At 44.5% G+C, this 17,301-nt stretch overlaps 1 protein-coding gene and 1 pseudogene across 1 annotated transcript; one reads left to right on the top strand and one right to left on the bottom strand.

Annotated features, from left to right (window-relative positions):
• Positions 1-2,783: 2,783 nt before the first annotated feature.
• Positions 2,784-3,437, top strand: LOC139664834 (trace amine-associated receptor 1-like; annotated as a pseudogene).
• A 5,550-nt stretch (positions 3,438-8,987) lies between these two features.
• Positions 8,988-11,302, bottom strand: LOC139664832 (uncharacterized abhydrolase domain-containing protein DDB_G0269086-like). Its single transcript, XM_071543808.1, has 2 exons — positions 11,215-11,302; positions 8,988-10,855 (listed from the first exon to the last, which is right to left on the bottom strand). Exons 1-2 carry the CDS (start codon positions 11,300-11,302, stop codon positions 8,988-8,990), a joined length of 1,956 nt encoding a protein of 651 aa, XP_071399909.1.
• Positions 11,303-17,301: the final 5,999 nt, after the last annotated feature.

Raw genomic sequence — 17,301 nt, 5'->3', positions numbered from 1 at the left:
AAACCCCCCCCCCCGGAGCTTTCTTCCACTGCCAGGACATGAGAAGGTTGGGGCTTGAGTGCGCTGGGGAGCCCTGGAGGTAAATGACCGCAAAGTCTCAATCACGTCGCGGAGAGTGTCAGTGTCTGCTGGGTCCTGTTAGGGTTCTGTTAGGGTTGGCTTTCTTGGACCCAAATGCAGACACGGACAATAGGTGGATGGAAAAGGAAAAAGGTTTATTGGTGGTTGGTTTGAGTGGAATAAGACAAAGGGAAGGGAGACCACACCCACACACAAACAAGAGAGAGAGAGAGACAGACAGGGGAGCACTGGGAACACAGGGAAAGGGAAACACAAGGAAAACACAAGGGCTAGACTGGGACCATGACAAATTTTGCATTTGTTAGTAGTCAAGTAGTCGGCAATGGTTTGCGATTTGTGATTATTTGTAGCCTATGCATAGGGCCTGTTAATTGCTTGTTTGAATTTTTTTCATCCTTGCTTTGCATTTAGGCCATGCTATTGAATTTGTAATTAGCTTTGGAATACTGTAGTTATTTTTGTATGTCAAGAAGATAGATAAGAGACAGGTTTGTAAGTCATGTATCTGTTTGATACATGCATTGCTTTTTTATGATGTGAATGTAATTCCAATTGTTCAAATGTCATCCACATTCAATCATTTACTATGATTGAATGTTACGTGGTTTGTTGTATTCCACCGCTGTGTATCTGTACTTCAAATCTGAGTAGGTTTACTTTGCTTGTAAAACGTACCCGTAGGCTACGTGTCCCTTTATGATCTGTCTTTGACTTGGCTTCCTCACCACTGTTTGCCATGGAATAAACTTGTGGGTTGTTAAGACTAAAACAAGACTAAAATAGAAGCAAGGATTACCTTAGTTCCTATTCACAGCCCCTATCTGATGGGGAACCACAATGATCCAGACTGATCAACCTAGAATAAACTAGTGAACTACTGTGAAATAGTTTGAAACCAATTCAATGTCATTTGCACCACTTCTCTAATGTATAGGCTTATCTTAGGCTACAAGCACAGGAGAACAAAGCACAGAAGCACAACCACAAACCAGATCGCTGTGCACTCATCTCAAGTCTTGTATACTGCCTATGATAAAGGGAGATACTGAAACACAGGTGTGTGCCTGATGCTACCCATTAGCTAATAATTAGTCCATAGTCTTCACTGGTTACCCCTTATGTAGAGGGGCGTGTCCACAGAACTTGAATGGATAGAACGGTCTTTCCCTTTCAAATCAACTTTCCTGGATGGTTGGAGTGGCGGCCATTTTTATGTGTACTGTTGGGCTAGCTTCCTTATGAACTGACTTACGGCAAGTCGCTGAGGCGAGTTTGCAGCAAGGACCAAAGCAGTGGAAAATTGGCATTGCTGCTGTCTTTTAAGTCGGTCAAAAGTGTTGACATCTGTGCACAGGTAGTGGAAGTGAGTATAGTTGATCTGTTTCAGCCGATGTCCGTTAGCTGCCTGAAGTTAGCAAATGCTAAATTTTCTTCTCCAATAAAGGTAGGCTAAGATATGTTAGTTTATAGCATTTGAGGGGCTATATTAAATTAAGTTGATAATGCTTACCAGCTAGGTTTGCTAATATGCTGATTTTGAGCGAGAGAAGCACAATCTTTGATAATGCTACGTTAACCTTGTCGCTAATGTCAGCTTTCCACTTTACTGTCTTAATTCCCAGACTTGCGTTGTCACCAACTAACCCTTAAAATTCCATAGTCGCCATTTTATGGTGTACCAGCCAAATTACCACAGCAAACAGTGGAAAGACCGTTCTATCCATTCAAGGTCTGTGGGCGTGTCATACAAATAAACAGGAATATCTATGCTCTCTACCTGTCACACATGGAAAAAATATAGGCCTACCTGAGCATATTTCTTTCAATGATGTTCTTTCTTTTCAACAATCACAAAATGATAATTATTAAATAATGTCTGGCCCTTGATTTCATCTCTGCATGGCCCTTAAGGTTGACACCCCTGCTATAGACTGAAGTAAACATGTATAACATAAATATATGTAAACAATCCAAAATAGCAAAACAAATGTCCATAATAAATAAACAATTTACATTACAAAACTGAAATGGCTCCAACATAGGGCCATGGGCCTTTTTGCTCCATGGCCAAGGGGAAAGTCTTATGTTCAAAACATATTTGGTTTCAAAATATTTAGGTTCAAAACATATTTGCTTCATAAGTTTGTTAGTAAATTTAAATTATTTGTTTTAAAAGATCATTTGAAATTGCATGTTCACACACACACACACACACACACCTACACACACAGAGACATATTTGTTATGGCATCTCATGTAAACAGGATGCATAGTTTCCCACATCTGATTGGTCAACCAAAGTTTTTATTATGGTAATAAGCTCGGGATTGATAAATATGAAAGTCAAGTCCAAAGGTACTGCTCAGTGGAACAGAGAGCAAGGAATCACATCAACATAGATGCATGAACCATTTAGAGGGGTTAAGTAAGGCATGGTATGAAACTTTATTGAGCACTAAAATATACTGAAAATATTCTTTCCCCCCAGGAAACAGATATTGTTGGGATTGAATATTCTTGCTGAAAGAAATATTATATGTGAATATATGAATGCAGTTATTTCAGTATTAATGATAATTTATGGAAAACTGAATTCTTAAGCAGAATAACAGGAACCAGGAAGCATGGAACATGAATTCATTTTCAATGAGACTGTTAAGGACACACATGTCTGTTATGAATCGGACAACTTATCATGCATAATGGTAATCGCCCCTTCAACAATACGTGTGTTATTATATGTTTTCTTTGGCTCATTATCTGTTCTTACAACATGTGGAAACCTTCTTGTCATAATCTCCTTTCATGTTGCTGGAATCATGATCCTGGTGACCTGGGGTATTTCTGCCCTAGTTGGACTTGGCATCGTAATTATGGGATTCAAGGAAGGAGAATGTGAAGGAAGGTGTTATTTTTCACATATCCCAATTTCAGCCATTATGGGATGTATTTTCTCATTCTACCTCCCAACGGTTGTAATGCTCAGTATCTACCTAAAGGTTTTTCTGGTGGCACAGAGACAGGCACGTAGCATCCAGAACACAAACTGTCCGAGCATAAAGTCTGGAGCATCTGTCAGTAAGATGGAGAGAAAGGCCACAAAAACTCTGGCTATCGTTATGGGAGTTTTTCTGATCTGCTGGACTCCTTTCTTTCTTTGAATCACCGTTCAGCCTCTGAGTAATTACTCAATACCAATTCCTGTGATTGAAACACTTAGTTGGCTTGGGTGGTCAAATTCAATGATCAATCCATTTGTTTATGCATTCTTTTACAGCTGGTTCCGGGCAGCTTTCGGGATTATAATTTCTGGCAAAATATTTCAAGGTGATTTTGTAAACTCAAAACTCCTTTGACTTAATGTTTGGAGTGCTTAAGTATTGACATGTTACTAATGATCAAAGTTGGCACAATAAAGATTTACACTTTATCTCATATATTTATATCTGCATTTTCCCTGTACTGTACACAGTATCTGTATGTAGAGTCCAAGAGATAGCATCTAGCTCTCCCCTCAAGAGATGTAGCCTACATACATAAATTAAATTATACAATAAGTGACAATATAACAAAGAATGAATACAGTAGGTATGCCAAAAGAAATCTTAAAAATTAAACCTACAAAATTTTAAACATTTATATGCCTCTTCAGACAATATTGCTGCTTAACAATTATGCCATGTTAACAACAGTAACTTAATTCTTACGACATCAAGAATAGATGATTTTGCATTTTATTATTCCTGTCAATTTTTGAATGTAATATCAAGGTAAACTCTTTACTCTTTTTCTTCAAACATTTGATGGCTTAATGTCAGAAAATAAATACAGGGGGAGTCCTGGTGGCTCAGTGGTCTGGGGCGCATGCGGCCCAGGACCTGTCGCCTGTTATCACCCTGCCTCTCCCAATCTTTACTGTCTCTTTACTTTGAAGTACTGTATGTAATAAACCCCCAAAAAATTGTCTTGTAAAAAAGTATAAAAAGAAAAAGAAAATAAATGCAGCATCCATTGAAACACTGCTGCTTTGTTCAACACTAAAGGTATAATTACCACAAAAAGTATTATGAAGAAATAACAGCATTTAGCGCATCATATAATTAACTTTTTATGAACTATAATAAACAGGGTTACAAAGTGCAGTAAATACAACACAATAAAATAAGCAGTACCAGAACAAAAAAACAAAATCCAAACAAAAACTAGAAGGGCACTCGGAGAGCGCAGACCTCCGCCAAGGTTTGTGCTATTATTGCTTGTTCGTGAGTCGGATCAGGATCCGCTCCAAAATTTAATGGGTTCTTCCTTGGCCCATGCTACACCCTTCCATGAAGTTTCATGAAAATCGGACCAGTAGTTTTTCCCTAATCCTGCTAACAGACAAACAAACAAACAAACAAACGGCACCGAAAACATAACCTCCTTAGCGGAGGTAATAAAAATATAAAAATAAAACATAAATAAAACATAACAAAATTACAGAACATAAAATCACGTAAAAGCTAGTCAGACCTTGGGATGGAGGAGGTTAGGGTTAGGGTTTAGGGTTAGGTCGGACTCGGCTGTGCCCGGCGGTAGTCCTACAAAGGGGAATGTATGACGGTACTGTGCCCCCTGACGCCAAGATCAAGAGTTATATTATAGCAACAGGTTCATGTAGGCCTACCGGGCCATTCCCCAGAGACAAAAAGCAAGGAAACAGGTGTTTCTCCGACACTTATTACACCACCACTACCAAGGCAGGTATCAAACTCCCACGAACATGGCTGTGTTATTCGCCCTCCCTGGACTGTGCCTATTGTGAGCCTTGCAGGCTGTTTGCAGACCGAAGTGCACCTTTCTACAGTGATGCAACATTTAGTGATGTTTGCACAGCATTGCCGTTATACCTCACCATACCTGTCACTGTTGCGACTGCAGAGCGCTCATTCTCCAAGCTCAAGTTGATAAAGTCTTATTTAAGGAGCAGCAAGAAAGACTCGGCGGATTGGCTATACTCTCAATAGAGAACAGCAGAGCCAGGAATTTGGACTTGAGGAGTATTTTTAATGACTTTGCTGAGCGCAAGGCCCATAGGATGAACTTCTAATGGGTGAGTACAGGTTTCTCTTTGTTATGGAGTGGGATCAGGGATTTAAATCTATAGCAATGTAATTGTTATCTCTCATATGTTGGAAAATGCGCACCTATCTACCCATCTGTGTCTGTGATAACATTTGGCCGCTGTGCCATTGATGATGAATGATGAATTCTATAAATGCAAGTGATTGTGTGATCAGGTGCCGTCATCCATTCATTCATACTGTGTAGGCCTATAATGAGTTGCTGTGCTTTTCATGATGGCTACTTGTTCTATGCTTATCGACATATTGTGTAAGCTACCTTTGTGTTGATTTGTTAGTGTAGGCTGGCTAAAGCTATTTCGGATGTTTGATAGTTGGAGAAATTAGGCTGTGGTGGTTTGAGTCCAGGGCAGGCTGTTAGATTAGCGTTGATAAATTTGGCGCTTTGGCCAGCCTTTGTTCAGCACCACGGACAGTTGAACAGCTGATCAGCAGTTCGGCTGCTGTCCGTGGTGCTGACCAAAGGCTGGTTTGCAGGATGGGAGTTGCATGGTGAGCCTCTCCATGGTGGCATAGCAATTGTCTGCTTTGCAATTGTCTGGAGTGGTTGTGTGTGTGTCCGTGCGTGTGTTATTGTGTTTGGGGGGGGCAAGAAAAAATATTTGCACCGGGGCCAATCACAATTATGTTACACCACTGGATGGAGGGCAGTGTTAAGGTCGAAGAACTAAGAGGCTGTGTCTGCATATAAAGCTTCTAAAGATCAGAAATGTATGTGGGGGCTATAAGGGCTTTAAAAGTTACAGGAGAATTTTAAAATCAATTCTAAATTTAACTGGGAGTCAATGTAGAGAAGCCAAAATGGGAGAGATGGGATCTCTTTTCCTAGTTTCAGTAAATATTCTGGCTGCTGCGTTTTGAACCAGCTGCAGCCTGGAGAGGGCCTTGCTACTGAGGGTGGAGTAGAGAGAACTGCAGTAGTCTGGGCAGGAGGAGACAAAAGCATAGACAACTCTCTCAAAGGTCATGGAATGACACAAAAAAACATTATGGAGATATTTCTCAACTGACGGAAACATGAGTTTAGGATAGAATCAAAAATGATTGAATGATTGAAGTTTTTGGCAGAAGGCAGTGTTTCCCCTAGGATGGAGTTGTAGCAGCGGAGGTGAAGCACGTGCACTTTGTGCACGTGTGAAAATATTTGTTTTGCACACATTTTTTTTTGTGCGCTCGCAAAGCGCGCCCTGCCGGGAGGTTTCTATGTGTCTGCTGGCACCAGAAGGGCTCTTGAGGCCTAAGTACATACAGTACATTTGTGCACAGTAATGAGCAGGGGAAATGTCTGTCTAGCTTACATATGAGGTGTCTCAAGATTTAGGAAAATACACTTTTATTGAACATAATAAAAGTATAATCTTCAAAAACAATTATTGATATTTATTGTCAATTATTAATTCGTTCTTCTTTTGATCAGTAATTTGACAAACAAGCTATTAGTTTATGTGTGACCCATATCACCCAGTGGGTGACCGTTTACATCCACTGGGTGTTAGCTAGCGGCTAGCTAGCTGTCATTCATTCTTCCAATTATTCATTCTTAACGATCCTTTTTTCCAGAATTAACTTGCATCACCACACTGTTGTATTACCAAACAGTGTTAATTTACTTAAATGTAATGACATTCAGGCGTGTAGCACAAAATTCTGGGCCCTATACATAAGCAGTCTCTGTGGGCTATGTCTTTGTCTCTCACGGATCTTTTGAATTTTTTTTTTTTACAAATAATTGAGCCAACAACTGTACACATGAATCTGTAGTGGTTATTAGGGTAGCCACTAATGAACTGTTCATACCACATTTAAACAAGTAATAATAATCTGTGATATGTGCTTAAGTCTGCACAGTTTGAAATCTCACCACATTTCAACCCTCCTTTCTCAACATAGCCTACTGTAGCCTACAATTACTCAAATCAAATGATCAAATCTTGTTTTTATAAAAAAAAGAATTAAATCTGACCAGAATGCACCAGTAACAGTAACACATTGAAAAAACAAGGTAAGCTGATATATATGTTTTAAATGAATCTAAAAGTTAAAAATAGAACCATAGGTTATATTTTAATTAGACTCTGCCTCATTGATCACCATGATCTTAAAATTGGAATTATTCTCCTCCTCAGTTCTTGGTTTACTTGGCCTACTTTTAACCCTCTGAAAATGATGGTGGATCATCTGGCATTAACATTACTTTCTTTTGAAGGCCGTTGCGGGTTCAGTTTTTAAGCTGAACCCGCAGCCAGTGGTATCATATGAATCATGCTAGCTTACAGGGTAAGGGCTAAATATCGCTCCAAGTTCAACTGTCTTTACTGCGAGGACCGCGACACCTCAATGTCAAATGATTGTGTCATGGTTCGGCCATGACCTGCCTGTGTGTTTCTTTCTGTGTTCCCTGCCTCCCTTGTGTCTCCGCCTCCTGGTTTGTCTGTCAGTGTGTAGTGTGGGTGTGGCTCCCTCTCTCCCCCAGCTCCTGCTCCCACACACCTGTACCTCATTTGTAATCACCCCATGTGTATATTAGTCTTGTTTCCCCAGTCAGTCTTTGTCGGTTCATTGTTCTGTATTGTGTTATGTTTGTGTCAGTTTGTGTAGAGCTCGTGTTTTTGGATTTCCTGTGTCAGCTGCTATCTGTTCAATTAAACACCCAGTCTTGGGGTTTGATCACAACCTGCCTCGCTGTCCTGCGTTTGGGTCCTCACCACACCTCCCCGTGACAGAATGAACCGACCAAGACTGGACCCAGCGGACAGCACCCAGCTACCACACAGCCTGCCTTCACCTGGTGAGTCCTGCTTGTCTGTTTGACCTGCGCTCTCAACCCTACCCTCTCGTCCCGGCAGTGGAAGAAAGCTCCGGGGGGTTTCAGCCCCTTTCCCTGCCAGTTTGTCTGGATCCCCAGCACTCTCAAGCCTACCCTCTCGTGTCCCGGCAGTGGAAGAAAGCTCCGGGGGGTTTCAGCCCCTTTCCCTGCCAGTTTGTCTGTATCCCCAGCGCTCTCAAGCCTACCCTCTCGTCCCGGCAGTGGAAGAAAGCTCCGGGGGGTTTCAGCCCCTTTCCCTGCCTGCTTCTGTCTTCCCAGCGTTCTCAAACCTACCCCATAACAGTACGAACTAGCCAACATGGACCCAGCAGACAGGTCTCCTCCCTCTGCAACTGGCATTGAGATGATCTCCCTGTTCACATATTTTGCCCGGCAAGCAGCCTTGTCAGCTAGCCAGCAGCCTAGCTACCAGCCCAAGCCTAGGCCGCAGCAGCCTAGCTACCAGCCCAAGCCTAGGCCGCAGCAGCAGCCTAGCTACCAGTCCAAGCTCCAGCAGCAGCCTAGCTACCAGCCCAAGCCCCAGCAGCAGCCTAGCTACCAGCCCAAGCCCCAGCAGCAGCCGAGCTACCAGCCCAAGCCTAGGCCGCAGCAGCAGCCTAGCTACCAGTCCAAGCTCCAGCAGCAGCCGAGCTACCAGCCCAAGTCCCAGTTTGCTAGCCTCCAGTCTGCTAGCTTTGGGCCTGCTAGCTACCAGCCAGCACTCCAGTCGGTTAGGCTCAGGGTTTTGAGCCTAAAACCTGCCTGTCCTGACCCGGCTTTCCCGGAACCCCTGGTTTCTACAAAGGATCATCTGGGGAGCCGCCCTGATGCCCAGCGGTCATCCTTTGAGGGGACTCGTCTTGCCTTTTTCACAGGGACCCGTGGAGGCACCAAGAGGCGGCGAGGTCCCCGTGGCTCCCGACGCCACTGGCTCACTCAGCAGTCCTGCGCCACAGAGTCTCCGCTACCCAGCGCCACTACTGGGGTCCAGTCGGTCCCTGTTCCCGAGCCGCGGCAATCTCCTGTTCCTGTCGGGCCGCGGCAATCTCCTGTTCCTGTTCCTGTCCGGCCGTGGCAATCTCCAGTTCCTGTTCCTGTCGGGCCATGGCGGTCTCCTGTTCGTGCTGGGTCACAGCACTCTCAGCTTCCTGCGCCGCGGAAGCTCCCTGTCGCCGAGCTGCGGCAGTCACCTGTTCCTGCGCCGTGGAAGCTCCCTGCCGTCGAGCTGCGGCAGTCACCCGTTCCTGCGCCGCGGAAGCTCCCCGTAGCCGAACCGCGGTGGTCTCCTGTTCCTGCACTGCGGCAATCTCCCGTTCCTGTCGGGCCGCGGCAATCCCAGCTTCCTGTGCCACGGAAGCTTCCTGTCGCCGAGCTGCGGCAGTCACCCGTTCCTGCGCTGCGGAAGCTCCCCGTAGCCGAGCCGCGGTGGTCTCCTGTTCCTGCACCATGGCAATCTCCTGTTCGTGCTGGGTCACAGCACTCTCAGCTTCCTGCGCCGCGGAAGCTCCCTGTCGCCGAGCTGTGGCAGTCACCTGTTCCTGCACCGCGGAAGCTCCCTGCCGTCGAGCTGCGGCAGTCACCTGTTCCTGCGCCGCGGAAGCTCCCCGTAGCCGAACCGCGGTGGTCTCCTGTTCCTGCACTGCGGCAATCTCCCGTTCCTGCCGGGTCGCGGCAATCTCCCGTTCCTGTCGGGCCGCGGCAATCCCAGCTTCCTGTGCCGCGGAAGCTCCCTGTTCCCGCTGAGCCGCGGCAATCTCTTGTTCCTGTTGGGCCGCAGCAATCTCTTGTTCCTGTTGGGCCGCAGCAATCTCTTGTTCCTGTTGGGCCGCAGCAATCTCTTGTTCCTGTCGGGCCGCAGCAGCCTCCTGTTCCTGTGCTGCAAGAGCCTTCTGTTCCAGTGCTGCAAAGGCCTCCTGTTCCTGTGCTGCAAGAGCCTTCTGTTCCTGTGCTGCAAGAGCCTTCTGTTCCTGGGCTGCAGCTGTCTCCTGTTCCCGTCTTGCAGCAATCCGCTGAGCCAGAGGTGCAGCAAATTTCTGTTCCTGTTCTGCTGCAGTCAGCTCTGGCTGTGTTTCAGCAACCCCCTGGTTTCCTGGCTTCACCGGCTCACCTGCTGGGCTCCCAGCTGACACAGTCTGCTCTGCAGCCAGATCCCCAGTTGTCGGCCGCATCTGCCGACGCCCTGCCATTCCCCATCGGCCGTCTCCGACACCAGCCTCCAGTGTCCGGTCCTGCGCTCCAGCCTCCAGTGTCCGGTCCTGCGCTCCAGCCTCCAGTGTCCGGTCCTGCGCTCCAGCCTCCAACGTCCGGTCCTGCGCTCCAGCCTCCGGCGTCCGGTCCTGCGCTCCAGTCTCCGGCCTCCGGTTCTGCTTTCCTGTCTCTGGCCTCTGATCCTGCACTCCAGCCGTTGCCGGCCTCCGGTCCTGTACTCCAGTCTCCGGCCTCCGGTCCTGTACTCCAGTCTCCGGCCTCCGGTCCTGCACTCCAGTCTCCGGCTTCCGGTCCTGCTTTCCTGTCCCCGGCCTCTGATCCTGTATTCCAGTCTCCGGCTTCCGGTCCTGCTTTCCTGTCTCCGGCCTCCGGTCCCGTACTCCAGTCTCCGGCTTCCGGTCCTGCTTTCCTGTCTCCGGCCTCCGGTCCCGCACTCCCGCTGCCGGACTCCAGTCCTGTACTCCTGACACCAGAAGCTGATCTCGCAGCCTGCCCCGACCCGCAGCCGAATCTTCTGGTGTCGGCTGCATTCCCTGACCTCCAGCTGCGTCGCCGACCTCCTGAGCGGTCCCGCCTTCGTCGCCGTCCTCCAGAGCTGTTCCGCCACTCTGGTCGTCCTCCTGCCCGTCCTCCAGAGCTGTTCCGCCACTCTGGTCGTCCTCCTGCCCGTCCTCCAGAGCTGCTGCGCCTACGTGTCCAGCCTCCAGGCCGTCCGCCTGAGGTTTCCTGCTCGGCCTCCGTCCAGCCTCCAGGCCGTCCGCCTGAGGTTTCCTGCTCGGCCTCCGTCCAGCCTCCAGGCCGTCCGCCTGAGGTTTCCTGCTCCATCCTTCTGTTCCCAGGCCACTTGTCCCTGTGTCACCTGCTATCTGTTCAATTAAACACCCAGTCTTGGGGTTTGATCACAACCTGCCTCGCTGTCCTGCGTTTGGGTCCTCACCACACCTCCCCGTGACAGATTGCTTGTAATAACTTTTAGTAGACACTTAATGAGCTCACCTTGTCTCACGTCCTCAGTAACAGATGAGGGACCTGCCGCTGCTCCACTCTCGTGGCTGTTTCTGAAACTGAGGGCCATGTGTTTCATGATGTTAAGCTTTGCTAGGTAATGTTGATAGATATAATGTCATATGACATTGTAGCTATGATGCGGATTCATTTATGATACTGATTCATTTATGTTATACAATGCAAATATGCTCCAAGCTAGATTCCTGGCTGACTTCCTTCAATCTAAACAACTGCTTAAACTGTGTTAGTTGTGCTCACCTTTCTTTTGAAAGAAATTAGTTAGCAGTTGTTTCCCCTCAGTTTGCTTTCTTTCTCTTTCCTTTCTTTCTTTTCTTTTTTGGTACCCTGATTTCCCTTTCTTGGGGAAAGACATGACTCTATCACAGTGCACATTGGTGTTCCAGCATCAGCAGTCACTCGGCTCGATTAGCTGCATTTAGAGATGAATCCTAGTGCAGCGGCGGACGAAACCATTTTGCGCCTTTTGTAAGGGGTGAGAGGGGCCTCAGAGAGCCTCCACTATTTTTTTTTTTTTGATACAAAGGTCAGTCTCTCAACCGATTTATTCAGCCAATTTTAATTTAGTTATGACACTTAGAAATAAAAAATTGCAAACAAAAACAAACTTTTCATTCCAGGTTTTTCGAGGGCCCTCCCCGCATTGGGGCCCTGGGTAGTTAGTCACACTTTTCTATTATTGGGAATCATGAGAACGTTTCAGAGCGACAGACACAGAGCGTTCCCGTAACCATAGCAACTCCCTCTCACTCCTGCCTGTGTGCGCACGGCGCGAGAGGAGAGGGAGAGACAGAAGAGCCGCTGACTGAGATTACTCTGAGCAGCATGCATGGGAATAAATTACAATATAATAATTATATAATAATAATATAATATATATAATAATATGATATAATCACTTGTGTATATTTCTCGCTATTCAGATGGTCTGAATAACTCGCTGCTGCGCTGTGCTGCTCTGTCTCGTCTGTCCTGCTGTCAGTTTCCTTTTTTCAGGTCGCGACGTTATCAGTTATAAATTTGTTTTTCACTGCGTGAGAAAATAGACTTGTGGCGTGAGAGCGTGTGAAAAATGTCAATTGCGTGAGTCTCTTGGTCAATGCGTGAGAGTTGGCAGCCCTGTGAACTCGCTTGTCATTATTATGTATGAAACTGCCAATCAGATTTATTTACTTATCGAAGGTGCCAAAGGTGCCGGAACGCCGTTCCGGATCGTTCCGGCCCACTTCAACCCCTGGCTGTAGACTGCTAATACAGAATAATAGTTCATACATCCATACTGATCGTTCCAGCGTGTCCCATCTCTCTCTCCACCGCTGTCCTCTCCACCGCGCCCACGGCCCACATCGATCCTGCTGATCCAAGCCCCAGGCGCCCTGTTACCCATCGGTGCCGAAAACGCTGTTCGCCGGACACCGGGGGCGCATCGTCGCCGGGACCCCGGCCGAAATCTCGGCCGAAATCTCGGCCGGATCATCGGGAACAAATCGGCGCCCAGCTAGCGGCACTGGGAAAACGGGAAACTTCGGGAAGGTCGGAAATAAGCCCTTGGCGTGATGAAACCTCCATGCTTGTTTGTGTCTCTCTCTCCCCCGACAGAACAGAGGGGCTTCAGGTGGACTGCGGTCGCGCATATGCATCGACATAAACGGTGATATGATATAATTGTATAGATTCTACTTTAGCTTCAGCTTACATGCATGATATTGGTCAGCCTGCTTACTGTGTGGGAGAAACGGGCTCCCGATCTCAGCGGAGAAACTAGACGGCGGAGAAAACAAAACTTAAATTTCTGGCTCTGCGATACTATGATGTGCCACGTGCCACGGCCGACCAATGGTGTAACTTGATCACTCAGTCACTCAGTCAGTCACTCAGTCAGTCACTCAGTCAGTGACAGACATTTGCGTTTGTAGGGCTGGCCCCGTTGTTGCGGTCCAGCCAAAAAAAATCATCTTTGAACTGGAACACTAGCTTATAACAGGTGGATATTTAGAGAGCCTCGGTCCACAGAGGGCAGCTGTAATATGTCAGTACAGGTAAGATTCAGTAAAAGCAAAATGTTAAGAAATCAAGTCACAGGTCTCTCTTGTAAAAGAGATTTTTGTCATCTCAATGGGACTTCCTGGTAAAATAAAGGTAAAAAATAAACAAATAAATAAGAAATCTAGTGAAGAAAGAAAGAAACTAGTGTAACACATCATAAATAAGTTAATTTCTTTGGGAGCATTTTCTAGAGAAGTGTCAGTGGTTCTTGAAGAGCAGGAGTTTCTGTAACAGAAGAAACTGCAGTAAGTATCTGCGGCTCAGTGTCTGACAGAAAACAGTTGGCATACATCATCATGATGATTACAGCACAGGGTGAAAAGTACTTAATTTGTGAAACACTGGCTCCAGTAGAGGTGAAAAAGGTGCTACCAAGTCATTAACGTTACTATCTGTGACCGACGTGAACCAAAATTAAGTTCAAAATAAATCTCATCACCTGGTTAACCGCGAGTAAACCATTGACATGGACCTGGTTAGCGATGTGTGGCATGAACTTAACTCGCTGTTAGAAACACAAGACAACGTTCAACACAACAAGTGGAGCAACACGAGTGGAGCATAAATCACAAATGCAAAGTTTAGTCTATAATCTAGCGAACATTTCTAAGTTAACTTGCCTGTCGTTAACCCATGGATGTGTTAGCTGACTCCAACCAACGTTAGCTTAGCTCAACTTTATTCAGACTGAATCACTTCACATCGGATGTAAGATTTATACAAATAAAGCAAATGTTCTGTGATTGAATAAATGATAGAGTCATACCTGGACGATGGTTTCCCCCGAAGAGCCGAGTCTGCAGCAGCAACAGTCAGTCAGAACCTAGAACGTAGAAACCTGCACATGAACGCGCTGTCGTCACGGTCGCTAGGACAACGCCACTTGACTCGTTCATGTGGGCCAGGCGGGGCCAAGAAAGACACTACTGCGCAGGTGCCCAAACGAGCTCCTTTGATTGGCCAAAAGGGTTCTGTGATCTCTGAACAGTGCCCGCCCCTGGCTCTACAGGTACGAATCCACATTTCACTGAGATATGTGGTGCAAAGGTCAGAGCACGCGGAACTTGTAATTTGTGAGCGAAAAAACAGCATTTGAGATTCGTAGCGGCAGATTCAAGCAGTTGTAGTTATTGACTTGTGTTGAAAAATATCCCAGAAAAAAAAAATATTTGTGAGAAAATATTCTACAGGTGTGCAGCTCTCATTGCATGAATTCACATACTGATTTGCGGATGTGCAAATTTTGTCCATGACTTCACATTATTTGATACGGGTGTGTGAATGTGTTTTGCACCATATTCACTGCAGCAACTGTAGCAAAAATGTGAGCGTATGAGTTTCTTAATTTGTGATTCGTAGAATAGGATTTGTGCACCTGTAAATGAAGAATTTGAGAAGGTGTAACTGTTGTGTTGTGTTTGTGGTAGAGAAAAAACTCTTAAAGCATTTTTCTCTGTGACTTCAAATTTACTGATACACATGTGTGAGTATTTTCTACAACTACAAATTCCACTGTCACAGGTGCTCAGATGTTTTGCTCCAATAATACCTCCATACTTAATTGATAGCGCAGCATGATAATGTGAATTAATGTGGAAAGGTAAGCAGCATGAACAGAGCAGTCTGAAGAGTGCTAGAGATAGCAAAGCAGATGTGCTAATTAGAAATGACAGTTTGTGGAAGTAGTCAACAAGTTGTATTTATTACTTTTTATGAATAGGAAGGTAACAACAAATAACAACAAATAGTACCTGATAGAGATCAACCTCGCAGGGCCTTACGTTGATTTTAATTCTCTTTTGAATGAAAGTGTGTTGGAGAAAAGTATTCAGGTTTTATACCTCATTCTCATTAGACATTACTTCTCCTAAGGAGATAACATGTGTTTTAGGTAACTGAAAGCAGGACATGAGGCCACCAATTTTCCTTTGGTTGGTCTCATGGTAATTTTACTATGGTACTTATATTTCTTTTCAATTGTTGTGCCATGGTGCACTGTTGTACTGTGTTATACTGTGGTAATAGGTTATGGTACTAATGATCACTAAGGTATACTTTGATAACAGCTATTGATTGCATCTGAAGTTGAAGAAAACTGACGGTGAAGACAGCCCATCACAACCCCCCCAAGGTCAGGTAAGTGGAAGATGGGGTAGTTCAAACCCTTGAAGGTACATGTACCAAATCACATAATATTCATATTTTATATTTACATATTCTTGAGTAGTGCTGAGAAGCGTTGTCTTGTGTCAGTAGACTTAAAACTAGAAATACTTTAGGATCATGACATATCTTCCTTTTGTCGATTCTCTTCTTACAGAAACTGTGAAGGCAGTGTTCAGCAGCATGGGAGAGTCCGAAATCAAGGCTGCCATACGCCGTAAGTCTTAGATGAGTGATAAACAGGGGTCCAGCCAAAAGGCATGGCGATTACTGTTTCAAAAGCTACATAAAGGACAATTCTAGTGTGATTGCAGTTTTTGCTCATTTCCTGCATTCCTTTACTCATTTACATCATTGTAGATCATATTCTGGTCAGAGGATCTTCATCAGGCAACGTCGCAATCGCAAGTATTATGCAAGTGTAGACAATGTGCAGGATTATATTTCTTTCTCAAAACACAAAGTATAAAATAAGTTGTTTCAATTGAACACAATTTTTGTATATCACTTCTGAATACTTAAAAGTATACTTTCAGAACATTTACTTTTTTTGACCTGGTTTAGCTTGAAAATTGTCAAACAATGAGAAGTTTATCTACACATTTTTGAGTGTGTATGACCTAATCAGTTACTACACCACAAAAGTTTGTCCATTCCAAAAACGCTGAGTGTGTTCTGATTATATTTCTAGAATGATTCACTTTTCACTGTAGGTATGGCAATAGAAATGTTTGCTATTTTGTTGTCTGCACTTGGGTTTAACCTAATTAGAATCACTTTGATAGTCTCTTCACCAATATGAGTGAAGCCTGCTACTAAAAATCTGGAAGTGACACCTGAAGCCTCAGTGTCAATGTCAAGTAAAAAGAGTTGCTCAGTCTTGCTTAATTCAGTTAATTGTTGAAGTTAAATATTTCCATGCTTTCTTGTCTATTGCTGACCTTAAGAAAGTTTTCCCTGCTTTTTATTTTGTCTCATTTAGAATAATGCAACTCCCTTCTAGATAATAAATCCCTTTGCCGTCTGATTGTAGCAAGTCTACATTTGCTACCTAATTCCCTGTGAGCAAGTTTGCAGCCTGAGATCCTCAGGCAGGATATCATTCAGAAGTTCAGGTCAAACACTAAAGATGAGGTTTAGAAAGAGAAAGTGTAAAGATGACCAGACGGCCACGGCCCCAGACTTTTGAGTGCCCTGGCCGAGGAGAAGATACTTCTTTAAAATTACTTTCCAAAAGGTTTTGCTGTCTTTCCATTCTATTCTTGTTTGTTCTATGTGTATGTAACCTTGTAATTCATGTCTAGCATTTTATTGTTTGTCTTATTTACTTTCATTATTGTTTTGGTGTTACCTAAAAACATCTTGTCACACTGTTTTGAAACACAAAATGCAAGTAATATTCATTATGTATGTTTATTATATTTTCATAAAAAGTAAAATATATGATGCACCAAATGCTCTGTTATTTCTTCATAGGAGTTAGATGTTTCTGTAGTAATGCTGTGTTTATTTTATTACATTACCTTAACTGGAATTATAAATTGCAAAATGATCTGTTCTTAATATTGTAAGAATTATATTGGTTACGTGACATAATTGATAAGCAGCTTCATACAATATTGTTTGTCTGAAGCTGCATACAATTGCTTCCAGTTTTAAATTTCATAGGTTTCTGTTATGTTGTCACTTCTTAATTTTAATTTATGTACTGTAGGTACATGCATGACTACATACGCTATAATGTTCAAGGGGCAATAGACAGTGTATCTCTGTGTACTGTAATCTACACACTGATGTGCCAGCATTTATAGTTCTTCACGTCATTATTTCAGTACTCCAAACAATAAA

This window comes from Centroberyx affinis, unplaced genomic scaffold (genome assembly GCF_046629955.1).
Source record: "Centroberyx affinis isolate AG114_WGS23_722 - 3 ecotype Tasmania unplaced genomic scaffold, CSIRO-AGI_Caff_v1 ptg004379l_1, whole genome shotgun sequence".
Classification (NCBI taxonomy): Eukaryota; Metazoa; Chordata; class Actinopteri; order Beryciformes; family Berycidae; genus Centroberyx; species Centroberyx affinis.
This window is presented reverse-complemented; position numbering and strand designations above follow the sequence as displayed.

What these genes read in the sequence shown, in the direction of transcription:
- LOC139664832 (XM_071543808.1), bottom strand. Translation starts at nt 11,302, where the DNA reads ATGAAACACATGGCCCTCAGTTTCAGAAACAGCCACGAGAGTGGAGCA. An exon ending in TACTGAGGACGTGAGACAAG is followed by an intron (nt 10,856 to 11,214) that starts GTGAGCTCATTA and finishes GTGGCGGAACAG; the next exon opens with CTCTGGAGGACGGGCAGGAG.